General features: G+C 45.7%; 2 protein-coding genes across 2 annotated transcripts; one reads left to right on the forward strand and one right to left on the reverse strand.

The window, feature by feature from the left end:
- The first annotated feature begins 1,352 nt into the window (after positions 1–1,352).
- On the forward strand, positions 1,353–13,720 carry LOC134396924 (zinc finger protein RFP-like). The gene is made up of 7 exons (XM_063123534.1): positions 1,353–1,787; positions 5,329–5,424; positions 6,070–6,300; positions 7,828–7,850; positions 8,767–8,885; positions 10,047–10,079; positions 12,803–13,720. The coding sequence occupies exons 1-7, from the start codon at positions 1,362–1,364 to the stop codon at positions 13,318–13,320; spliced, it is 1,446 nt and encodes a 481-aa protein (XP_062979604.1). The 5' UTR covers positions 1,353–1,361; the 3' UTR covers positions 13,321–13,720.
- A 5,579-nt stretch (positions 13,721–19,299) lies between these two features.
- Positions 19,300–25,581, reverse strand: LOC134396099 (zinc finger protein ZFP2-like). Its single transcript, XM_063122455.1, has 4 exons — positions 25,508–25,581; positions 22,820–23,102; positions 21,036–21,162; positions 19,300–20,698 (listed from the first exon to the last, which is right to left on the reverse strand). Exons 1-4 carry the CDS (start codon positions 25,528–25,530, stop codon positions 19,524–19,526), a joined length of 1,608 nt encoding a protein of 535 aa, XP_062978525.1. The 5' UTR covers positions 25,531–25,581; the 3' UTR covers positions 19,300–19,523.
- Between the last annotated feature and the right edge of the window lie 470 nt (positions 25,582–26,051).

Consider the following 26,051-nt stretch of genomic DNA (forward strand, 5'->3'; position numbering starts at 1 on the left):
ACTGCCCCACTGACATCGGATCCACCGGCTTCCACTGCATACACGTCATGTTGATAGTCAGCCTCTCTCCCACCTCTTGCCCTAGAGCCCCTGCCAAGTCCTCACAAGGTAGCAGGTCACACACATACATGGATCCAATTAAGGAGACAGGGTAGCTTTCAGCCAATTCACAGCCTGTCCCCACTCTTTCTCTGCCCCCCCCCCCCCATCTCTGTCTCTCTCTCTCTGCCACCCCTCCGTTCCTCTCTGCTCTTTCACTCTCTGGGGTAGGAGGTGATAAATGCCAGTGCTGGGAGGTACTCAGAACACCTTCCAGTATCAGTGCCTGAGCATCTCAACACTGGAGGAGAGCGTCAAAGGGATGTCAGCTGACCTGACCTACGTTTTCAAAGGTGTCACAGTCTGTAGGGTGACCGTATGGAAAGGAGGACAAGGCTCCTGTATCTTTAACAGTTGTACAGTATAGAGAATTTCGGCAGGTGTCATTGTTTTGCATGCAGCACTTGGTGGAATTCCCTCTTCATCACAACAGTTAAAGCTGCAGCAGCCCTGCCTAAGCGTGACCAGATACAAAAGAGGGCAGGGCTTTGAGGTGGATCCCTGCATTGAGCAGGGAGTTGGACTCAATGGCCTTGTAGACCCCCTTCCAACTCTATGACTCTATGCAGCTTTAACTGTTGTGATGAAGTGAGAATTTCACCAGGTGCTGCAGGCATACAAATGACCTCTGCTGAAATTCCCTTTTCTCTGCAACTGTTAACGATACAGGAGCCCAGTCCTCCTTTTCATAGGGTCACCCTAGGTATAGAAATGCAGTAAATTAATAAATAAATAAATCCGGAGGTGATGCACCCCTTCTTTTGGGGGGAAAGGATTTGTTTCTCAACCTGTGTATTTCCTGACAGGATTTGGAACTGAGGAGAGACACCTATAATATCCAGCAGGCTGGAGGGTTTGTTTGTTTTCACTCTGGAGGAGGAAGGGCTCCCGCCTGCCAGAGGCCTTGGGCCCATGGAATCCCACCCCATTGCATTCTGGGAACCAATGCAACACCCATGGAAAGGGACTGTGACTTCCAAACATATGGGCATGTGTGTGCGCTTTATCTTTGCATTTATGGCTTATAACTGCATCCATGTTGTAACTGTATATTCAATCAATTGCACGCCATTCTTTTACACAAGTGCTCTTGTTTCATTTTGGTTGTCCCCAGAATCTCTCTTGACTGAGCCCTGAGGGGATCAGGCTTCCAGAGCAGTAACACAGCCAGAATTAATCTCATTTCAGGAAGGGAGGCGCCCAGTTGCTCAGCGGAAAAACGAAAGTAAAGGTTGCTCCTTGCTCTTTTGCGGTTGGAAGCTATGGCTGCTGTTGACACTCCCGTCCAGGATCTCTGCGAGGAAGCCACTTGTCCGATCTGCCTGGAGTATTTCAAGGACCCAGTGATCGTTATAGAGTGTGGGCACAATTTCTGCCGAGCCTGCCTGAGGCAGTGCTGGGGGGAGAAGGACACAGAGGCCTCCTGCCCTCAGTGTAGAAAAACTATTCAGCAGAAGGACATCAGACCGAACCGACAACTGGCGAATGTTGCTGAAATAGCGAAAAAACTCAGTCTTCAGGAAAGGAAGAGAGCAGAAGACAAGGGGAGCGTCTGTGAGAAACACCAGGAGCCCCTGAAGCTCTTCTGCAAAGACCATGAATCTCCCATCTGCGTGGTGTGTGACAGATCCAAGGAGCATGAAAATCACAAGGTGGTTCCTCTGGAGGAGGCTTCCCAGGAGTACAAGGTAGGAGATCACTTTAGATCCTGATAGGGTGGGACAATAGCTATGGACAAGTGGGCAAAAGATTGCAATGTATCCCCCACACCCTAAGAGGAGCCATTCCGGGGGTGGGGCGGAGAAGGGAAAAAGGACACCTTTGGCCTCAAGGAGTGCCTGCTATCAGCTTCGGCTGATACGCCAGCTGCGCCCCTTCCTAGAGCCTAAAGACGGTAGTGCATGCACTGGTAACTTCGAGGCTCGACTTCTGCAATGAGCTCTACATAGGGCTACCTTTGCCCCTAGTCCGGAAACTTCAACTAGTTCAAAATATGGCAACCAGGCTGGTCACCAGTACACCTAGGGGTGATCACATTACACCAGTTTTAAAATCTCTTCACTGGCTGCCAATTAGTTTCCAGGCGAAGTATAAAGCGTTGGTTATCACCTTTAAAGCCCTACATGGTTTGGGTCCAGGCTACCTGTGGGATCGCCTTCTCCCGTACAATCCGCCCTGCACACTCAGGTCCTCCGGGAAGAATCTACTACAGTCTGCCAAAAACAAGGCTGACAACTGTTACCCAGAGGACCTTTTCTTCTGCCGCTCCCAGTTTGTGGAATGGCCTGCCGGGAGAGATTCGTCAACTTAACAGTTTTCTGGAATTTAAGAAAGCCATAAGGACTGATCTCTTCCAGCAGGCCTACCCAGTTGAATTTTAAGATGCCTTTTTAATAATGTGCTGCTTTTAATAATGTATTAGTTTTAAATGTTTTAATCAGTTATATGCATTTTATGTTGTGTGCATGTGTGTTGTGCCCCACATGCAAAGGGAGAGGTGGGCAACAAATAAAAAAAATATTATTATTATTTTTATTATTATTATTATTATTATTATCATTATTATCATTATTATCATTATTATTATTATTATTATTATTATTATTAGATACACAGCCGTCCAACTCTAATTCGCCCCTCCAAGATATTTACCAGAATAAATACCACAGATCAGGAAAAACAACAAAGAGACCTGGGGACTGTCTAAATGTAATCTTTGCCCCGAGGTAGCTCTGAATCTGCGCTGCTTTGGTTATATGGTACAGCTGCTGATTCGGAGTTACCCCAGGGCAAAGAGCCAAAGACGTGCAGCAAAGTCAGGGGCTTACCCGACTTTTTCCTGCCTGAACGAGGTCAGCACAGCTCTTCCACTGTCTGTCCTCATTCCAGCGTTGTTCTGGAGGCGTACCTGGGTGGAAAGCAATCTCCCATTGGTCGCCGGAAGCCACAGGAAGAGGAGGGGTGGGCCTGGCAAGACTTATTATTATTGCTATTATTATTATTTATAATATTTACATACCACCCCATAGCCAAAGCTCTCTGGGCGGTTTACAAAATGGCCACCGGAAAGCCCTCGCTGCCTCTCCCAGTGGGGATTATTTGCTGCCACCCTGCTGCAGCGATACCACGGGGTTTGGCGGCGGAACAAGGCAGCTCCCACGTTCGTGCAATCACCAAAGCCCACTGTGGCTTATTAGCCACAGTGAGTTGTGGCACCCATAGGTGCCATGTTGCCAATCTAATGTGTGTGTCCCCCGCCCCACAAACCACCCCACAGCTCTACAATCGGCCATGGGTTCTGGGTGGCTTCTTAACCAAAAAAGCCACTCTAGCTGGCTTCTGTATGTGGGATGGGGATGGGGGCACCATCTTGTCTTCCTCCTCAGGCAGTAAAATAGGGTGACCATATGAAAAGGAGGACAGGGCTCCTGTATCTTTAACAGTTGCATAGAAAGGGAATTTCAGCAGGTGTCCTTTGTATATACCTCTTCATCACAGCAGTTAAAGCTGCAGGAGCTATACTAGAGTGACCAGATTTAAAAGAGGGCAGGGCGCCTGCAGCTTTAACTGTGGTGATGAAGAGGGAATTTCACCAGGTTCCCCATATATACAAATGACACCTGCTGAAATTCCCTTTTCAATACAACTGTTAAAGATACAGGAGCCCTGCCCTCCTTTTCATATGGTCACCCTAAGTAAAATGTCTTGGGCCAGCCCTAGTAGGCCTTTGCATGTATCCAGAGTTCCATGGGGGCAACTCCTCATAATTTATTCAAGACAGTACATCCATAGATACTTAGATACCAGTCCCCCCCCTGCAATCATCCAGGGGCCCCTCATTCCTGGCAGCCTGCAAGCCTTTCTCAGAACAAAATGCATTCTTCAGCCAAGGTGCCTGGCAGATGCCAACCAAAAACAGAAAAAAACAGACTATACATGTACAGAAAACCATTGTGGCTGAGCTTCTCTGTAACGCTAGGGAGGGCCTTGAATTCAATTGCAGGGGGCGGGGAAGGTTTCCATGTGCTTAAATATGACAGCTCACCAGAACCAATTTTCCCATCTCAAGGAGTGTTAACTAGGGTGACCATATTTGGGAAACCAAAAAAGAGGACACCTAGTGTGTGTGTGGGGAAGCAGCTTTCTGAGTCCTGCAGAAAGTACGTTATTCTCCCGCCACCTTAAAGAACCCGATTGGAGTGGAGGAGGGGAAAGGATTTCATTCTGCACCACCACCATCCACTCCAATTGGGGCCTTTTCTATAATGTCCACGAATGACCCACTTTCCCCTTTAAGACCTCAATTGGAGCTCGGGGTGGGGGAATGATGTGCCTCAAGAAAGCATGTCATTCCCTCCTGCCATGCTAATGGCAGCCTTAAAGGGGAAGGTGTGTCATTCCAGGACATTATTGAAAATTATAGAAAATTCCCACTGACACCATGGAAAGAACAAAAACCAGGACAAATCTGGGGAAATCCTGACAGTTGGTCACCCTATGTTAACTCCATAATGTGTTTATCTGCCTGCCTGCCTGCCTGTCTTAATTTTGAGATATGCACACAAATAGGTCGTTTCCACAAGTAGTAAACATCCCACAGCTTTACCTCTGACTTCCAGAGTCTTTGTGGCTTTAAGGATTGGCACAGTATATGCGCTCCCCTCCCCCCTCCCCCCCCCCCCGGTTTGTGCTGGTTCTTTCCCATTTGTTTCAATTTTACCACCAGCAGATGGTGTTGCTTTATAGTAATAATAATATAATAATATATTTATTTGTTACCCGCCTCTCCCTCTGGATCAAGGGGGAAGGTACAACACAAATAAAAACACCATAAAATACATACAACTAATGCAAATGTTTAAAACCAGTGCATCATTAAAAGCAGCACACCATTAAAAAAGGCATCTTCCACTTAGCACACCATTAAAAAAGGCATCTTTCACTTATTACTGCATTTTCAAGGTTTTATAAAATGGCAGATTCCCACTTGAAAACAGCGGGAGAGGCACCAGATGTTGACGACGTCATGAAAAGGACCCTCAAACTTCTGTGAGTGGCCAATCATGAGTGTGGAGAAGCTCATGGACACACAAATCTAGACAAGGAATTAACAGGAACGTTTGTTTTCTCTTCATGATCGGATCTGGACGGATTGCTGAGAACAAGCAATTTGTTTAACTCCTCTTTTTCTCTCTCTGAACCAAACCTGAACTTTTATTTTCCCTTCAGGATCTGATCCATCAACATCTGGAGAATCTGAGAGAAGAGAGGGAGAAAATTCTGGCATACAAAGCAGACGCAAGAAAGGAGACCCAATTCTTGCTTGTAAGTATTGCTGTTACTAATAGGCGAAGAAGAGCTGTAGTCTGGAATCAATATCTGTGTGGGGGACGGATGGACCTGAATATGAAATGCAGAAGAGTTTATTTTAAAAATCTTAATATTTGGAATGGCCTAATCAGGGCTGGGCAAAGCTGGCAATAGGCCCGGGCCAGATAGGAAATGTAGGCCCCATTTCAAACTGCTCATTAAGTATTTTTAACCAGTTCTAAATACATATGAACTAGAACGATTTATAAAAAAAGTAATGGCAAGCACTTTTATTCAAGATGTATATAAGACATCACTTCTTCACATCCAGAAATGCTTTATGTGCTTTTCTTTGGGCAAATTCATCATCAACAACAGAAAAATCAAGCAACTTTGCCCAGGGGGACTCAGTGTAGGCCCCCTCAAAAATCATAGGCCCATGCCTACTGGCCCCACTGCTCCCCCCCCCCTCTGCCCTGCCCAGCTCTGGGCCTAATATTATAGAGAAAAGGTCCATGAAAGGCCATTCTTAAGGTGGATGCCTTGTAATTTAGGAAGCTCCTTCCCTGTTGAAGATTGATATGATCTCTTCGAAAAGACGCAACTGCCCTTCCTAAGGAATTCTCACAATTGAACACTTTATTTCTCTTCTTGTTGCAGAAGCAAACAAAAGCAGAGAGGGAAAAGACAGCAGCTGCATTCAGACAATTGCACCAGTTTCTAGATGAACAAGAGAAGCATCTGCTGTCTCAGATGGAAGAGCTGGAGAAAGAGATTGCTAGGAAAGGGGTGGAGCACCTGACCAGACTCTCTGAAGAACTCTTCACTCTTGAAAGTATCATTTGGGAGATGGAGAAGAAGCAGCAGCAACCAGCCAGCGAAGTCCTCCAGGTAAGGCCTGGCCCTGAGGTGACAGTGGAGTGTACCACTGCAGGCTAGGGTAGGGTGAAGGGTGACCATATGAAAAGGAGAAATTCCCTCTTCATCACAACAGTTAAAGCTGCAGGAGCCCTGCCCTCTTTTGCATCTGGTCAAGAGATGCAAGAAAGGCAAGTGCTATTTTGGGCTGCATTAATAGAAGTATAGCTTCCAAATCACGTGAGGTACTGGTTTCTCTCTATTCGGCCCTGGTTAGGCCTCATCTACAGTATTGTGTCCAGTTCTAGGCTCCACAATTCAAGAAGGACGCAGACAAGCTGGAGCGTGTTCAGAGGAGGGCAACCAGGATGATCAGGGGTCTGGAAACAAAGCCCTATTAAGAGAGACTGAAAGAACTGGGCATGTTTAGCCTGGAGAAGAGAAGATTGAGGGGAGACATGATAGCACTCTTCAAATACTTAAAAGGTTGTCACACAGAGGAGGGCCAGGATCTCTTCTCGATCCTCCCAGAGTGCAGGACACGGAATAAAGGGCTCAAGTTAAAGGAAGCCAGATTCCAGCTGGACATCAGGAAAAACTTCCTGACTGTTAGAGCAGTACGACAATGGAATCAGTTACCTAGGGAGGTTGTGGGCTCTCCCACCCTAGAGGCCTTCAAGAGGCAGTTGGACAACCATCTGTCAGGGATGCTTTAGGGTGGATTCCTGCATCGAGCAGGGGGTTGGACTCGATGGCCTTGTAGGCCCCTTCCAACTCTGCTATTCTATGATTCTATGAAGAGTACAGAGCTCCTGTTGTGATGAAGAGGGAATTTCACCAGGTGCTGCATGCATGCAAATGACGGTATGCCGATGTAGGGGAAAAATCGCACCAATAAGCGTGGATGCTAAAAAGAGAGATCAACTCTGGTGCTTAATAAACGTGTTAAAAGTTTTTAACACGTTTATTAAGTACCAGAGTTGATCTCTCTTTTTAGCATCCATGCAAATGACACCTGCTGAAATTCCCTTTTCTATACAACTGTTAAAGAAATGGGCCTTGTCCTCTTTTTCATATGGTCACCCTGGGCAAGGGGTACCATGTCCGAATCCTCCCCTTCATAAGAAATTAATGGGAAGAAGATAACTTAACACATCCAGAGGAAGAGGTGCTAGCCTAGCCCCATTATTACAATTCTAGTTTCTAAGTTGCCAGGACTTCAAAAAAAGAAAGCAAAAGCATTCATAAATGTGATACCCTCAACTGCAGAATGAAACATTACCTTTTTTCTCTTCCACACAATCCATACATGTCTGCTTTAATGGTAGAATGGCTCTACTGAGTTCTTATTTATTTTAGTATGGTATTGATTTATTTAGTTCATTTCTATTCTGCCCAATAACTAATGTTCTCTGGGTGGTTTACAGCCAGTTAAAAACTAAGATGCCATTTTAAAATTTCGTTAAAAATATAAACTACAATACAAATATTTTAAAGAATAAAATACAATATAATGCAAAACAATAAACACCACAATAAACTTTCTCTCTTTCCCTCTAGGATATCCGAAGCTTGTTGCTGAGGTAAGTGAAATCCTTCATGGATGCCAAGGAAGCTCTGTTCATCCCAAAATATCAAAGATCAAAAAGGGACACTTTGTTATAGTTATAATACCCTCATTCTGCCACCAAGGATCATTTAATGTAATTTATCTTTTAATATTCAACATATTTCTACAGGCTCTTCCTCAGACAACTATGAAATACGCAAAATCATTTTACAGCAATGTAAAACCCAACAACCCCTATGGATTATTAAAATATTCCACATTGTATAAAATATTATTTTCATTTTCCAGTATTTATTACCTCATTTTGAAGAATTGTATTCTTTTCTCAAAACATCATCTTACTTTCCCTGGGAAGCCATTCCATACATTTATTCTGTATTTCCTTTTATTTTAAAAACCCACACACCACTGGAGTTATTTTGTTCAGTTCTTCTGTCTTTTACGGTGGTTCAGTTAAAATTGGTATAGTCCTAAAATCTCTCTCAACTTTTCATTTATCCTTAACAAATTATTAGCAGATCCTGTATGTGTCTACTCAGAAGTAAGCCCAGTTGCATTCAGTAGGACTTACTTCCAGAAAAATGTGCTTATACCCACCTGGGAGTAAGCCCCATTGAATTTAATGGGACTTACCTCTGAGAAGACATGTATAGGATTGAACTGTTAATTGCATATATCTCTTTCTTAACCTCAAACACATCTTCCTATATTTGATTCAGTATATTATGGAAGCAAATCATGTCTGTTTTTCTTGTTAAATAGTCTATAGATCTGCAAGTTATTTGGATGCTGCTTTTTGCCATAGTAAAATGCTTGACCTCAGTTCTCCATGATATATCCACTATGTGGAGAATTGACCCCAGAATGAGACACTGGGCTTTTCAGAAAGTTGCTTGGATTGGGGTGTTGACATTGTTTTTCTGCACCAGGTATGAGGAGAAGGAGAAGTTTGAGAATCCTGTGGTTTTTTCTCCCGTTCTGAAATTGAAGATCTGGGACTTCCGCTATATAAATCCCTTTCTGGACAGTATCATGAAGCAGTTCAAAGGTAACAATGGATGCAGACAAGCTGGAGCGTGTTCAGAGGAGGGCAACCAGAATGATCAGGGGTCTGGAAACAAAGCCCTATGAAGAGAGACTGAAAGAACTGGGGTTGTTTAGCCTGGAGTAGAGAAGATTGAGGGGATACATGATAGCATTCTTCAAGTGCTTGAAAGGTTGTCACACAGAGGTGGGCCAGGATCTCTTCTCGATCCTTCCAGAGTGCAGGACACGGAATAATGGGCTCAAGTGACAGGAAGCCAGATTCTGGCTGGACATCAGGAAAAACTTCCTGATTGTTAGAGCAGTACAACAATTGAACCAGTTACCTAGGGAGGTCATGGGCTCTCCCACACTAGAGGCCTTCAAGAGGCAACTGGACAGCCATCTGTCAGGGATGCTTTAAGGTAGATTCCTGCATTGAGCAAGGGGTTGGACTCGATGGCGTTGTAGGCACCTTCCAACTCTACTATTCTACGATTGGCTGCAAAGATTTTCTACTGAATGTAACATTGGTCCAAAAGGCTGTGTGAAAGGTCATTTGTAATTAGGGTAGTAAGTCCCCAGGCTCATCCCTCCCTGGCTACTATCACACACCCTTTCCCTTCCCTGCAAGGTCGCGTATGCAGTTGTCCCCATGCTGGTTGCTAGGGGGCGGAGAGATCAGGCTCCTGGTTCTGAGGTCAGAGTGCTGACTCTGACCTCAGATCTAGGACTCCGAAATATCCTATGGCCCCCAAGATGCTGTCTAGGTGCCATAGAATTGCTCTCTTATTAAATTTGAGAATTGTACCCAAAATCCCCAGAAGAGTGCTTTGATTCAGGGGCCAATTCAGGTAATGTTAGCCATATTTTAATGAAAGCTGCCATGTCCTGTTGGTCCCCCTCTCCACCAAATGCCCCAGAACACCACGGCAACTGGGTCATTTTCAGATTATGAAAATGGTGGTTGGACTGCTGAGAGCAGAGAAACCACCCCGCCACTGCTGGTAAAGGTACCCCCACTGCCCATGGCAGCAAAAGTAATTTGATCAGTCCTCACTGGATGCTGACAATTTGAGCAGTACTTATCCCAGCCCTGAATAATGCATGCTGTATAGTGTTGTTACCAGATGTATTATAAGCACAATTGAGTGATGCCAAGTCTCTGTTCCCTTTATTTCTCTAGACACTCTAGTATCTGGAGTTCATGTTCAAAAAGGTAAATGTTTAGAGTCTCACAATGGACCAAATTCACCAGGGAAATGAGGTCTTCTCTAAATGTTGTCTGCTTATGTGTTTCATTGGAGTTCATCAAGTTCTAGAACCATCAAGGGATTATCAGCCCAAGCCAGCATGATGAATGGCCGGGGTGATGGGAGTTGTAGTCCAAAACATCTGGAGGGCACTGGGTGGAGGAGGCTGACCTAAAGTACAAAGCCCCAAACACTGATTGATGATACCTGAGCATTTTTCTAGTTATTTGGATGCTCTTGGATGTGTTCATGTTTGGTCCTTCCATTCTTCCACTTACTTTCCTGCCCCCGTCACTTTCTAAACCCTTTGGTGGGAGGTGACTTGAAACTGTTTTACCTGAGGACCGAGAAGACCCCTGACAAACCATTTTTTCTTTCCCTTCCTGGTTGTCTGTCTGACAGTAAAAGTGATGGTGGACATCCACAGTGAGGGACTTTCCACACAGTCTTTTCTTGAGGCAGGGAAACTGGTGGGCTCTTCTGTCCACATTGTCTATACAGCTTATTTGCCCTGCGGTGGCTACACAGTATGCCCTCTTTTGTATCGGGCCTTGGACTGGGCTTCTGCAGCTTTAACTGTTGTGATAAAGAGGGAATTTCACCAGGTGCTGCAGGCATACAAATGACACCTGTTGAAATTACCTTTTCTCTACAACTGTTAAAGATGCAGGAGCCCTGTCCTCCTTTCCATATGGTCACCCTAGACTTTTGTGGTGGCAAAATTGCAAAAATGTGACTCGTGGTTACGAAGAGTGTATGTTCTCAGTCTGGGGCTAGTCTGCTGCCAGCTTTTCCTGATGTTTCAAGCATGCTTATTGTTGAACGTTTGACTGAGAGAGCCATGGGCTTAGGGTGGCCATATGAAAAGGAGGACAGGGCTCCTGTATGCTTAACAGTTGTGATGAAGAGGGAATTTCACCAGGTGTCATTTGTATGCATATGCAGCACCTGGTGAAATTCCCTCTTCATCACACAACAGTTAAACCTGCAGGAGCCCTGCGCTCTTGACCAGATACAACCTCCATAGGTAACTGATTGCATTGTTGTACTGCTCTAACAGTCAGGAAGTTTTTCTGGAAGCCAGATTCCAGCTGGACATCAGGCAAAACTTCCTGACTGTTAGAGCAGTACGACAATGGAATCAGTAACCTAGGGAGGTTGTGGGCTCTCCCACACTAGAGGCCTTCAAGAGGCAGCTGGACAACCATCTGTCAGGGATGCTTTAGGGTGGATTCCTGCATTGAGCAGGGGGTTGGACTCGATGGCCTTGTAGGCCCCTTCCAACTCTGCTATTCTAAGATTCAAAAGAAGGCAGGGCACTTGCAGCTTCAAATGTTATGATGGAATTTCACCAGGTGCTGTACACATACAAATGACACCTCGTGAAATTCCCTCTTCATCACAACAGTTAAAGCTGCATGAGCCCTGTCCTCTTTTCCATATGGTCACCGTACGTGGGCTGCAGTAAGGGGGCCGCAGTTTGAATATTCACTAGGGTGACTGACACGCGTCGCAACCCACGGTGGCACTGGGTGCTGGCGATTGTCTGAACCGGCCCAGAAACTGAGCTACAAATCAGGAAGTGAAGTCTCGCTACTGCCAGGAGCTCATGAGGTATTATTATTATTATTATTATTATTTATTTATATAGCACCATCAATGTACATGGTGCTGTACAGATAACACAGTAAATAGCAAGACCCTGCCGCATAGGCTTACAATCTAATAAGGTGACTTTAGGCCAGCCCTTCCCCCTCAGCCTCTGTCCTCTCATCTACAATATGGGCAAAAATGATAATGACATACCTCATAGGTCAGGGGTGTTGAATCTCTTTCAGTCCAAGAACCAAATTACATTTCAGAATTAAAGCCTGCAGGGCTGCATTTCAGTGGTGGGCGGAGCTGAAAGCAAAAAGGGGCGTGGCCAAACCTACCAGCCTATTGTAGCTTACAGTTCTTACTGCCGATAATTAAGCCTTAGGAGAGGCATTTCCACCTTTTAAAATGGGGGAACAAAACACACAAAAGCCGGAAAACTACCAAATGGCCAGTGTTTAGCGGAAAGGGGGAGGCCATCTGGGGAACTCTGTGGAGTGCCGGATTTTACCCCCAAAAGGATGGATCTGCCCCCCTGGGTCTGATGTTCCCCACCCCGTTATAGAGTCATTATAAGGACTACAACTAGATAATGCACGGGGAGGACTTTGAGCCCTAAAAAGCACTATGCAAATGTTACGTTTAATTGTGAAGGAGGTAGGGTGACCCTATGGAAAGGAGGACAGGGCTACTGCATCTTTTAACAGCTGAATAGAAAAGGGAATTTCAGCAGGTGTCTTTTGTATGCAGGCAGCACCTGGCAAAATTCCCTCTGCAGCCCAACAGTTGAAGCTGCCGCTTTTGCATCTGGTTACTCTAGGCGGGGCTCCTGCAGCTTTAACTATTGTGATGAAGAGGGAGTTCCACCAGGTGCTGCAGGCATACAAATGACACCTGTTGAAATTCCCCTTTTCAATAAGACAGGAGCCGTGTCCTCCTATCCATATGGTCACCCTACTCCAGGAGAGGAGCATCCTCAAGTCAACATGGCTTCCATGTACTGCGTTCGGGCTTGCCAGATTCAATAGGCAAGGCGATTTCCCAGCTGATTCGGATTTTCTTCTCTTTTCTCATGTGCCTCCGTCCCCAACAGCAAATGTCACTCTGGATCCAGACACAGCCCATTCCGAACTCAACTTGTCCGAGGATCGTAAATGCGTGACATGGGCAGGCGGCTTTCAAGACCTGCCCAACAATCCTGAGAGATTCGACTTCTATCCTTTTGTGTTGGGATGTCATGGATTTGCAGCCGGCAAACATTTCTGGGAAGTCACTGTGGGAAGCAAGGGAGCCTGGGCTGTGGGAGTCGCCAGAAAGTCTGTCAGGAGGAAGGCCGGCGTTTTATTTTCTTCCAGGCAAGAGATATGGACTGTGGGGAAGCTCAACGGCACGTACAAGGCTTGGGGTCCCTCTCATTCGTTCCGCCTGTCCCTGAAAGGGGAACTCAAGAGGATCCAGGTCTCTCTGAACTATGAAGGGGGTCAGGTGGCCTTCATTGATGCTGATACAAGAGCCCTGGTCTACACATACTCAGCAGTCCCATTCTCAGGAGAGACCCTTTTCCCCATTTTTTATGTGTTCGATGAAGGCTGCCTGACTCTCTCCCCTTAAGGGTAGAGAGACGGATGTGCTTCATCTCCCTGCAGTTGCGACACAGGTACGACTTCCTCGTCAGGATCAGAGGACTCTACTTTCTGTCTTTGAAGAGAAGTTGTATTTGCAGAACAGTGATTTGCTGGCCCTTGTGTCAGTCTTGAAGCAACTGCCCCCTCTCTGACTAGGTTGATACACAGCACTGATTGGCTAGTTCTTGTACCAGGAAAGTAAAAAATAAGCCAAAGGCAAGGGCGGAACCAAGGAATCTTAGAATCATAGAATAGCAGAGTTGGAAGGGGCCTACAAGGCCATCGAGTCCAACCCCCTGCTCAATGCAGGAATCCACCCTAAAGCATCCCTGACAGATGCTTGTCCAGCTGCCTCTTGAAGGCCTCTAGTGTGGGAGAGCCCACAACCTCCCCAGGCAACTGATTCCATTGTCGTACTGCTCTAACAGTCAGGAAGTTTTTCCTGATGTCCAGCTGGAATCTGGCTTCCTTTAACTTGAGCCCGTTATTCCGTGTCCTGCACTCTGGGAGGATCGAGAAGAGATCCTGGCCCTCCTCTGTGTGACAACCTTTTAAGTATTTGAAGAGTATTTGAAAATAATAATCTTCTACAAGATTATTATTTGTAAAAGGTTTATTAAAGTGCCAGGTGCCTACACGTTTCGAATGCAGTTGCGTTCTTCCTCGGGGCTTTATCTAATAAACAAAGAAATCTTTTGTATCATAATATTTACAATTGGAGGCATTTTCCACGTAACCGTGCCGTAAAAATATATAATATCTAGATAGAAAAACTTTAAAACAATGTGTATAACGAGACATACAAATTGCAAACAAAAAAGTTGTAATACATCGTCATTCAGCCAATTGGAGTAGTATAACAATCAGGAACGAATAATCTATATTACAATAATCAACAACAGTATTTTACTTACAACATTAGTGCAGTTGTCTGCAGAAGCTGCTAGGCTAACATGATACAGAAAGAAGAGAGATCTAAAAGGAAAAGAGACCTTGACAACTAGGAAGAAACAGCTGTTTCTTATAACAATGCTGATAGTTCCAAGGATTGTTTGCAATTTGTGTATCTCGTTATACACATTGTTTTAAGGTTTTTCTATCGAGATATTATATATTTTTATGGCACGGTTACATGGAAAATGCCTCCAATTGTACATATTAAGATACAAAAGATTTTTGATTTTTAGATAAAGCCCTGAGGAAGAACGCAACCGCGTTCGAAACGCGTACGCACCTGGCACTTTAATAAACATTTTACTAATAATATTATTGTAGAAGATTTCTTGGTTCTGCCCTTGCCTTTGGCTTATTTTTTACACCCCTACGGGGTTTTCCTTCTTTTTGCACTTGTAGTTCTCATGCCAGGCAGGGAGCACCAATCTCTCTCATTCCCCTCTTTGAAAATATCAACAACAAAGGAGGATTCCTCTTAACAGTGCGACTCCAGGCTTTCCGGGGCAAGACATCTGCAATGGGTCCCCTTCCTCAGTGAATCTACCTTCTCACCATCATTGTGGGATAACATGGGAGGGTTACAAGTGAAAGATGACAAAAGCCTTGTCTGGAAGCACCCTCAGACTGGAAAAGGAGGCCAAGAACCAGGGTGGATTTGATTTAAATCACGATTTAAATCACTACTCAGAAAGACGCGATCTAATCATGTGACTTCCTCCCGCCCCCCCCCCCCCGCCCCCAAAGTGCACTTTTCCTCGCTATATTTTACACAACTCAAGAGTTACCAAAGACTCATTCTTGCTGGTATAATCTTAATATTTACAACCAGATGAAGGTTTCATTTTTAGAATAGCAACTTTTCAGATTAGTTTTACAGACTGATTTGGTTATACTATTAGAAACACATCATAGATAGATAATTATGAAATTATTGTGAGGTGAACAATCTCCAGTTTTAATAGGTTAATCATTCATATTTGGACAACTTTTCTGCTGTACTTTATTGGAAGGAGAAAAATCTTACAGAAACTTCTGGAAGAGCATGACATTGTGAATGGATTAATGGAATTCATTTACCAAAAAATTAAAACAGCCTCATGCTACATAATTAAAAAGTAATCCTTATTTCATGATGAATAACCTTTGGACTATAATGTATCTTCAATCGAAAACTATCTTTAGATAGATTTTTCCTCAAAAAGCATTTTATTAAAAAAAAACCATTTAAATAAAAAAAATCCAATTTGTTTTTATTTCTTTTTTTAAAAAATCATTGATTTTTATCCACCCTGCCAAGAACAGACTTTGCTCTCCGCAGGGAATCCTATGGCGCTCTGGGTATTGGAAAGTCTGGTGTGACTTACAGCAGTGCTGCTTTATATTGAGAAAGCGTGGCAACACAGAATTTAATATTCAAGGCAATAAGTGCAGGCTAGAGCCGGTTTAGAAATTCAGATCAACTTACTTTATACGCATTATCATAGAAAACTATCTAATATTAATTACAAGCACCCCCTATCTAACCCTGTTTAATTACAAGCTGGGCGTGTAAGGCATGTGATAGGATTACTTGCTTCTTCTCAGGGAGAGAGCCATGTGGCGCTTGGTGTAGAGGCAAGGGCAGGAAGAGGAAGGGGAGGGAGCAAGGAGAAAAACTGATCAAGTTATAGGGCAATAAGGGGGATGAACAAGACAAAACCTAACATCACACAAATGCCGTAAGTCTCTTGTGATTAAGTTTTAAGGAACCTGAACCCTGGTGGGAGGTGAACTCCTGGAATTACAACCATTAATCAAAAACAGAACTTGGAATGGTAGTCCAATACCAATTTGGAGGGCATCAAGGTGGGGGAAAGACTGCTCTATGTAATCTTCTGCCACGATAAGTCTGTGTGGTCTTTAAGATGCCACAGGATTCCTTGTTTTTAGAATAAGGAGTGATCCTCCTTCCATTGTGTACAGGTGATGCCATTACATATCTTTGTCTCGCTACACTCTAGGAGAATAGGTGATAGTATCATGATACTCAGCCTGCACAGAATGTGGATTGTTGGGGGCGGGGGGAGCAGGGAGTGGGGAAAAGATGGAATATCCTGGAGTAGGGCATGACTGACTGGAACCCTAAGCACGGTTCTCTCAGCTTTGGTGTTGGGGCCAGGCTGGACACAGTAAATAATGATCCTGTTCAGATGACACACTAAGCCATGGTGGTTAAGCACAGTGAGCTAAACATTATGGCTTAGCGTGTTGTGTGAACCAGTCCCTAACCATGGTGGCTACATAACCACGGTTCAAACACTCTCACTAACCATTTGCTGCAAAAGAGTTAGTGGCCTAATCATGGCTTAGTGTGTTGTCTGAACAGGTCCATTGTCTATAACCTAGAGTGAGGCTAGTGAGGGGGTGCGGCCTGCCACGGTCCAGGTGGAGAAGTCTTCATGTGAGCCATCGGTTAGCGGTTCTGCACCCGATTTAAACTCGTTTTGCCTTTCTAGGACTTGAGCAAGGGTGATAGTGTAGCACTTGTAGAGTGGGAAGTAGGGGCAGGTCTGAAATCAATAACCTCCAAGAAAGAGTTCTGGAGTGGCGCCGTATCAGGTTTACACAGAAGTAAGCCCCACTGTGTTCAGATAAAACAAGCAGAGCCACCCTTTCTTTCCTGGGTTCCTGTCCGCATCAGATAGTGAAGCACTGAAGCAAAGGATTGTGGGATAGCTTCAGATGACTTTATTTAAACAGAAAGAGCCTTGTAAAGGGGAAGAAATGAGAATGTATTCCTGGGTGAACATTTTACACCAAGTTACACCCACGGGTCTGTACAAAGAGAAGATGGATGTACAAAACCAAGTCACAGTGTTCTAGCTTGGCCATAACAGTACAGTTCTGTGTCAATGGACCACCTAGAATAAGGACTGGCCACTGGCCGCTCAGGGACTCAAGGTGGTGTGTTTTATCTTTGCTGTTCTGAAATTGGACATTCCTTCAAAGCAGCAGGTTTAGGTTTAACGAATTTCATGAACGACTGATATTTTACATTGGGCCTGTTCAGACGACACGCTAAGCCATGGTGAGGCCGCTAACCCTTTTGCAGCAAATGGTTAGTGAGCGTATTTAAACCGTGGTTATGTAGCCAACCATGGTTAGGAACGGTTCACCCATTAAGCCATAAAGTTCAGGTCAAAATACTTAACCACCGTGGCTTAAGGTGTTGTCTGAACAGGGTCAAAGTTTCTATGGCATGATTTGAAGTGTATATTAGTTTGGTTATACTGTAATCAGCTTTGCTGAGGCTAATTGTTTAGACTAGTGGGAAATACATCCTTAAAAAGATGTAAAATATCAAATATTCATGAAATATATTAAACCTAAAAGAACAGCACTGAGAAACATCCCACTAGGTAACTGGTTCCATTGTCGTACTGCTCTAATGGTCAGGACGTTTTTCCTGACGTCCAGCCAGAATCTGGCTTCCTGTCTCTTAAGCCCATTATTCCATGTCTTGCACTCCGGGATGATCGAGAAGAGATCCTGGCCCTCCTCTGTGTGACAACCTTTCAAGTAATTTATGCTGGTTTTACATGATTTTAAAGTTTTAATTCTGGATTTTATGGTTTTAGTTGTAAACTGCCCAGAGAGCTTAGGCTGTTGGGCAGTATAAATATGTAATAAATAAATAAATAAATAAGTCCTTGAAGAGTGCTATCATGCCTCCCCCTCCTCTCCTCACTGACCCGTACATATGCAAATGTGTGCCATGGCATCGTCATGTTCTGTGCTCTTCCCCACACTGCAGCAACCAATCATTTTGAGCTGGGTGTGGGGGGCTGGGAAATGCACAGACTGATGACATCACATCACAAGTTTCCATAACTCCATGGTTAAGTGGGGTGGGAGAAGGGAGATTCAAGGACAGATTTGCCGTTGAATGGCTCTTCAGCTCCTTTTGCGCCGGTGTCACCCTGGTGTAAAGCAGTGGCAGATGTTTGACCCTCCTCATTGTATAACTCATTCCAAGATGTCCCTCAAAAGCTCTTTAACATCTACTCCCTTCCCAAGGCGAACGGCCGCAGAAGCTCATAAAACCTAAGAGAATTCCTGAATTGGAAGGGACCTCTAAGAGTGAGGAGCCTCTTTCAGTCCAAGGTCCAGATTCCATTTTGAAAAAGCTCTTGGGTGCTACATTCCAAAAGAATACCAGCATAGTCTGACTTAAAGCTCGTACTGCGAGTAACTAAGCCTAGGAGAGGCATCTCAACCTTTTAAAATGGGGGAGAATATGGCACAAACGCCAAAAATCACCAAATGATTGGTGATTAGCCAGTACGGGGACCCCAGATGGCCTGATTGGGACCCTTTGAAGGCCGGATTTGCCCATCATCCCTGAGATGCTGCAGACCTGCTTTAAACAATCTTCCCACCATCTGATCTAGTTCAACCGCCTGCTGATGCAGGAACCCCACACACCAAAGGCCCAGCTAATCTACCATCCCGTTTCCTTAAGTAGGAAACCAGATGCCTCCATAAATTCCACAAGCAGGAGAAGACAATCACCTGCCCCTATTATTTGCTCCAGGAAGCAATATGCAGAGATACACTGCCGTTCATCCCGGAGGTTCCATCTACCCCTGTTGGGTTATAGGTGTTGTTAGCCTCATCCTCCATGAATTTGTCTAATCCCCCTTTAAAGCTACCGAATATGGCAGTGAATTCCATTAAATATGTACTGTGTGAAGCAGTGCTCTTTTCAATCCATTATGAATTAACTGCCAACTGATTTAAGTTGGATGGCCGTTGGGCCCTAACATTACAAGAGAAAGGGTGATTTCCTGCATTGACCGGGTTTGATTCCAGGTTCACTAAACAAACCACGGTTGTGAAGTGTGGGTTGTTTGTGGTTAACTGCGGTTTGTTAATGCAGCTGGGTTCACACAACACAACAAGCCACAATTCAACAAAAACATCATCTCATACTGACGCTGTGTGAACTGGGTCTGTGAGTCAGTGGGTGGAACTAACATTACCGATCTTGAGTCCTTGTTGGGTACAACGTGAGGTTTTTGTTTAAAAAACTGTGGCTGAGCAGAGGCCTAGAAGCAGGCCTAGAAATGTCTGTCCAGCTCCTACAGGAAGCTCTCTGAAATATTTTTTCCTGCACTGTGCATGTATATTTTTTGTGTCTCTTGTGTCAACATTGCGAATTCTATTAAGTTCGAAACACCCATCGAAGGGGCTATTTCAAGGTTTCTCGCCTGCGTGGCTTCTCTCGTGTATGGTGAGATGCGATCGCTGGTTGAAGCTCTTCCCACAGTCTAAGCACTTGTACGGCTTTTCCCCTGAGTGGCTTCGCTCGTGGATAATGCTGTATGACCGCTGGTTGAAACTCTTCCCGCAGTGCGAGCATCGGTACGGCTTCTCTCCCGTGTGGATCCTCTTGTGTTCAATGAGCGCCGAGCTGCGGCTAAAGCTTTTCCGGCAGTCCGAGCATTGGTAGGGTTTCTCCCCAGTGTGCATCCGCTCATGCCGGATCAAGTGCGACTTCTGCCGGAAGCTTTTCCCGCACTCGAAGCACATGTAGGGCTTCTCTCCCGTGTGCGTCCTCTCGTGCTGGCTCAGGCTGGACCGGAAGCAGAAGGTTTTCCCACACTGGGGACACTTGTACGGCTTCTCCCCCGTGTGGATTCTTTGGTGTTTGATCAGCTTGGAGCTCTCATTGAACGACTTCCCGCAGTCCGAGCAAGCGTACGGCTTCTCTTCCGAATGCGAGCGCTCATGCTTAATCAGGCTCGACCTGTGATTGAAGCACTTCCCGCAGTCCGGACACTTGTACGGCTTCTCGCCAGTGTGGATAATCTTGTGTGCCATCAGCCACGAGCTCTGGCTGAAGCATTTGCCGCAGTCCGAGCAGGCGTACGGCTTCTCCCCCGTGTGGGTCCGCTCGTGCGCCATGAGGTTTGCTCGACGGTTGAAACTCTTCCCGCAGTCGGAGCACCTGTAAGGCTTCTCTCCTGTGTGGGTCCTCTCGTGCGTAATGATGTGGGACCTCTGGCTGAAGCTCTTTCCGCACACTGAGCACTTGTACGGCTTTTCTCCCGTGTGGGTCCTCTCGTGTCTAACGAGGTAGGAGCGCTGCTTGAAGCTTTCCTCACAAAAAGAGCACTGATAGGACTTGTCACCCGTGTTGATTTTCTCATCGTCCAGGTGATCAAATGCCTCACAGATGCTTCTTGCACCGTCAGTGCCTTCTGCACAAAGAACGGCTTCTTTTGCTATCGCTCCAGGATGAATCTCCTGATGAGTCTCAGAGAGTCGGTATATATTCCCTTCCAGAGATGACCCATTGAATCCCCCATGGCCAGGTCTCTCCACTTGAGGATTCTTCTCCTCATTCTCTCTTACTTGCCCACTGCCTGCTGGAATAAACAAAGAACCATCAAATGGGTCATAGGAACCTGCTTTATACTGAGAAAAACCATTGGTCCATTTAGCTCAGCACTGTCTACACCAGGTGTGCAGAACCTCTTTCAGACCGAGGGCCGAATTCCATTCCAAAGAAGCTCTTGGGGGCTGCATTCCTGTGGTGGGTGGGGCTGAAGGCAAAAAGGGGTGGAGCCAAAAATAACAGCATGTTTTATCTTAATGCTCTTAGGGGAGGTGTTTCAATCTTTCCAAACAGAGAAAAACTGCACAGAAGTGACCAAACAGTCAGGGATTTGCCTATAGTAGTTTGGGCACATGGGATTCTCTTACCCCACCAACTGGCATCTCCATTGCCCTGCTGCAGGGCCTCCTGGTACAGCTGGAGCTTCACAGTGTCTGCCAGAGGCGGTTCTGCCTTGGGGGAAGCAACGGCCGCCGCCTCCAACAGCCTGGGTACCTGAAACAAAAGTGAGGACACAATGACGGATTTGGGTCAAGCAGTGGGTGAGTTTGGACAATCGTAGCGGGGAAAGCAACCATGACAGCTGCTGCTCTCGCCCCCACACGTGTGATCTCTCTTTGCATTATTCCTCGTGTCGCAGCGTGGGTTGGCGGGTTGTCCAAAGCTGGCATGCAGCGTGGCGGGAGGGGGTTGTGGCATCTACTGCTCCTCCTCCTCCTCACTTCCACCACCATTTTCTGTGCCAGTGGGAGAGGCAGGTGAGAAAGGCAGGTGAGAAAGCTTCAGGGGGAGAAACGCTGTTCCACCAAGGGTGAGCTATTTCACCTGCTCCCCTCCGCCCCCCCCCCCACCTGGAGGCTTTAAAAGCAAGGCTGGAGCTGAAGGGAGGCGCTGCTTCAGGGGGAGAAACGCTGTTCCACCAAGGGTGAGCTATTCCACCTGCTCCCCTCCCCCCCCCCACCTGGAGGCTTTAAAAGCAAGGCTGGAGCTGAAGGGAGGCGCTGCTTCAGGGGGAGAAACGCTGTTCCACCAAGGGTGAGCTATTCCACCTGCTCCCCTCCCCCCCCCCACACACCTGGAGGCTTTAAAAGCAAGGCTGGAGCTGAAGGGAGGCGCTGCTTCAGGGGGAGAAACGCTGTTCCAACCAAGCTTTCTTTTCTTTTTATCTGGTTTGTTTTGCTGTGAACTTGTATTTAGTATATTTTGAGTATTATTGTGATGTTGTTGATTAGTATATTGTTAAATATTGTTGTAGTTCTAATTTTTGTAAACCGCCCAGAGAGCTTCGGCTATTGGGCGGTATAAAAATGCAATAAATGAAATGAAATGAAATGTTGCCATGGTGAAGAGGAGCAACTCCGGGGGGGTCTAGTCAGTGGGCACTTACTGGGCCCTTGGCTGGTGCCTACCGTGCCTTTGCTTTTGAAGGCATTGCTTTTTACAAGCCTGTATCAACCAAGGGCTCTATGCTTCAGCTACACTTGATTTTATTTATTACACTTTTATACCGCCCAATAGCCGAAGCTCTTTGGGACTTTGGGAGTCAGGTTTCTTAAAGACAGGAGGGAACATTAAGTCCCCCGTTTTTTTCTGTTGTATCCTCGAAAAGGAAAGATACATAGAAGATTTATAGGAGCCAATGTTTGGTCCTAATGGAATTTCTTGTATTTGGGGCTAGAATTTTTTTAAAAAATTCCCCACTGATGAAATCCATGTGGGTCGAAACACGTTTGGGTTAATTGTATGTTGCATGTTTGTGGACTATTGAGTTTATATTTTAATTGTATATATTTGTTTAATGATTAAATATATTTTTATGGACATATGATTTTATTCTAGTATGTATAGCTCCATTTGAATTTTGAACATTGTTCCATATCAGTTTCCTTAAATCCCTTTGGTTTTCTGGATTGTTTTTGGTTTAAGACAACACTTTTTTATAATATTGGTGCCTGACCATGCTAGGCCTGGTGAGCTCCTTAGGGGCAGTGTCATCTTGTTCTCTTTAAGCCCACAGGCACACTGATGGCACTATATAAATAAATAACAACGTCTCTCTTGTGTGCTGTTTTGAGGGCCTTTGGCTCAAAAGCAGCATTAACATAAATACTAGCACAACTCAAGAAGGATTATCAAAATGCCAGCTACAAACCTTCTGGTGTTCCTCCGCATTTGGACAACCAAAAACCCTACGACACTCAGGCTGCGTCTCCAGGTTGGAAATATCTCCGACCATATTCTCCTCCTTCATTTCCCTGGAGTTTTCCAAGTTGCAGACATCCAGCTGGGATTCTCTGCTGAGCCCTCCTGGCAAGGTTTGATTCACTCGCTCCCTCTTAGATCGCTGGTTGACATCAGGCTCTCCCTTGAAAGCAGCCTGTAAACTTTCGGTATTTTCACACCATGGGCGAGGAGTCACCGGTGAGTTTCTCCACCTACAACGACAGGACTCTACTGACGTCAGAAACGCCTGCCACTGCGGTTCCCAGCACTTGTCTGGTTCTTGTTGATCTTGCTGTGGGGCTGCCCCAGTTAAAAACTCGATGATGGTCCCAACCTGGATGACCCAAGGGACTCTTTCTTCTGCCTCTGACCTCTCCACTAGTCTGATTCCTCTATCTTTATTTCAGGCTGTGCATGCTGCACTGGAAATGACATTCAATGTTGACATGTCTGTGAAAATAAGTCCCAGCCATGATTCTGGATTAATTATAGAGGACTCCCCTGAAATAAAAGCTAAGGTGACCATATGAAAAGGAGGACAGGTTCCCTCTTCATCACAACAGTTAAAGCTGCAGGAGCTATACTGCAACTATACTGTGACCAGATTTAAAAGAGGGCAAGGCACCTCGTCTCCGTACTCTGAGTGTGGAGATATAGCTAGAACCATTTTGACTCTGAGGGAGAGGGGAAGGGGGTGGGGACATGGTTTCTCCGCTCCGAGGTCAGAGCCTTGCTTTTGACCTTGGAGCCGGGAAACTGAACAATCCCATGTCCCTCAGATCTGTCCAGGAGGTTATAAAATTGCTCCCTAACCCATTTATATCAGCTACTGGAGGTTTTAAAGTATTCCAACAAAACTGGTAGCAGCAAAAAAGAGCCAGCTTGTGAAACACTGAGTTATAGTGGCAGAGAGTTCCTTAGGCCTAGAAATATCAGCATTTGTAAAAATAAGAAACCCCACAGGCGGGATTGCCCAGTGAAGGCACAGTTTCCTCATAGGTGGTGGCAGTGCTGGGAGAGAAAATCCCCCACATGTGGATTTCCCTAGGATTACTTGCATGAAGGGAAATTTCAATCCAGAGCTTTGTTGCTTGCTGTCAAGGGCTGCAATCCTAAATGCAATTACTAGACAGCAAGCCATACCATATTCTGGAAGACTTGCCAAGTATACCTATACTATTTGTCAATATGCTATACTGTCTACAGTGCTGAATTAAAAGGAGATGAATGTGTAAAACAGATGGAGGTGACTGTGGCATCCGGGTAAAAACAGCAACCTAATTTAGCATCTGGCCAGCAGCCATGTTGGCTAGGGAATGTTGGGAGTTGTAGGACTTTTTCCTGTCTAAACATGCATAGGATTGCACCCCAGAGTAGTATATACATGTTGTTCATAGATAGGCCCTGTTCAGACAACATGCTAAACCATGCTGCTTAACCCCCAAATGGTTAACAGAACGCATTAATGCATTCCATTAACCATTTTGTGGTTAAGCAGCATGGTTTAGCGTGTTGTCTGAATGGGGCCATAGATAGACAATACTGAGATAGATGGAGTTGCAGGTGAGCAGCCTGCCTGATGCTGCAATGTTCCATGCAAATGGCAGATTTGGCACTTTTTCCTCCTCTACTTTTTCCTCTCCCCAACTTTTCCCCCTGAAGCCCCTCTTCCAATGGAATTGCTTTCCGTTGGAAGTGATGCTCAAGGAGTTAAAGGAACAGAGAGTGCTCATTCCTAGAAAAAGCCAGACAGAGAGAGATGCAACCCCCTCAGCCCCAAACCCGAACTTTCTTCCTGTCCTGCCCCCTCCTGGAAAAGCGTGGGAATAGATTTTTTTTGGGGGGGGGGATTGCAAATTCCCTAAAGGTATGATGGAAAGACTGCAAGGAGCCTAAGCTAAGCAGGCTTCCCTGATCTGGTGCCCTCCGGATGTGTTGGACTGCAACCCCCATCATTCTCAGCCAACATGGGTGAAAATTGCAGGGACATTGCAGATTCCAGCTAAACATTAGGACACATATGGGCTGACTCAGTATAAGTCCGCTTCCGATTGGACAGCCACATAGCACTCTTCAAATACTTAAAAGGATGTCACACAGAGGAGGGCCAGGATCTTTTCTCGATCCGCCCAGAGTGCAGGACACGGAATAACGGGCTCAAGTTAAAGGAAGCCAGATTCCAGCTGGACATCAGGAAAAACTTCCTGACTGCTAGAGCAGTACGACCATGGAACCAGTGACCTAGGGAGGTTATGGGCCCTCCCACACTAGAGGCATTCAAGAGGCAGCTGGACAGCCATCTGTCAGGGATGCTTTAAGGTGGATGGCCTTATAGCCCCCTTCCAACTCTACTATTATCTGATTCTATGTCAAGGAGACATTTGCTGCCGCCTGCTGCATGCACTAAAGTCCCCTCCGTTTCCAATTCTCTTATCAGCAAGGGATTGGGGCATTGCACAGTTCCTGATTTGCAATGGGGCAGGAGGAGCCTCGATCACCTGTCCAGAGGCTGGCATTCCCTGCTCTAGAGCATCTTTATTCCTAACCCAGCCTGTTCCTTTCCCTTCTCTTAGCATCCCCTCCCATTTCAGGTCTCCCCTCTCTGGCTTTCACTCACCTGCTCTCTGCAAGCTTCTGCATAGCATCCACCGAGAGGAGATCTGCAGCCCACAATTGTTACAACACCCAAAAGGCACTGTGGGCGAGCGGGGGGGGGGGAAGGGGTGAAGAGGGCGGGACAGGAAGAAGCCTTCCGGTTTAGTTTAGTGGGTGTTTTTTTATCACCACTATCCAATTACACATTTCCTGATCATTCTCTCTAGGAATTTCAACTCTACTTATTTAACTGTTTGAGAATCTTTTAGGGGGGACGTAGCCCAGGTATGCATCGCCAAAAAGAGACAGGGGGGGGGGGGGCACTTACGGTATTTGCATAAAAATGGCATATTGTCATCTGTACGTAGAGATGCAGATTTAGACATTACTGTAATTTAAAAAGAAACATTATAGATCACCAGCGAGGAAGACAAATGACCAGTGTGCCTAGTCGTTCTGTTGTGATAAGAACATAAGTAGACCCAGGAGGGATGCTGGATCAGGCCAAGGGTGCATCTAATGCAGCACTCGGTGCACACAGTAGCCAATCAACTGCTCAAGGCAAA

This window comes from Elgaria multicarinata, chromosome 3, assembly GCF_023053635.1.
Source record: "Elgaria multicarinata webbii isolate HBS135686 ecotype San Diego chromosome 3, rElgMul1.1.pri, whole genome shotgun sequence".
NCBI classification, from domain to species: domain Eukaryota; kingdom Metazoa; phylum Chordata; class Lepidosauria; order Squamata; family Anguidae; genus Elgaria; species Elgaria multicarinata.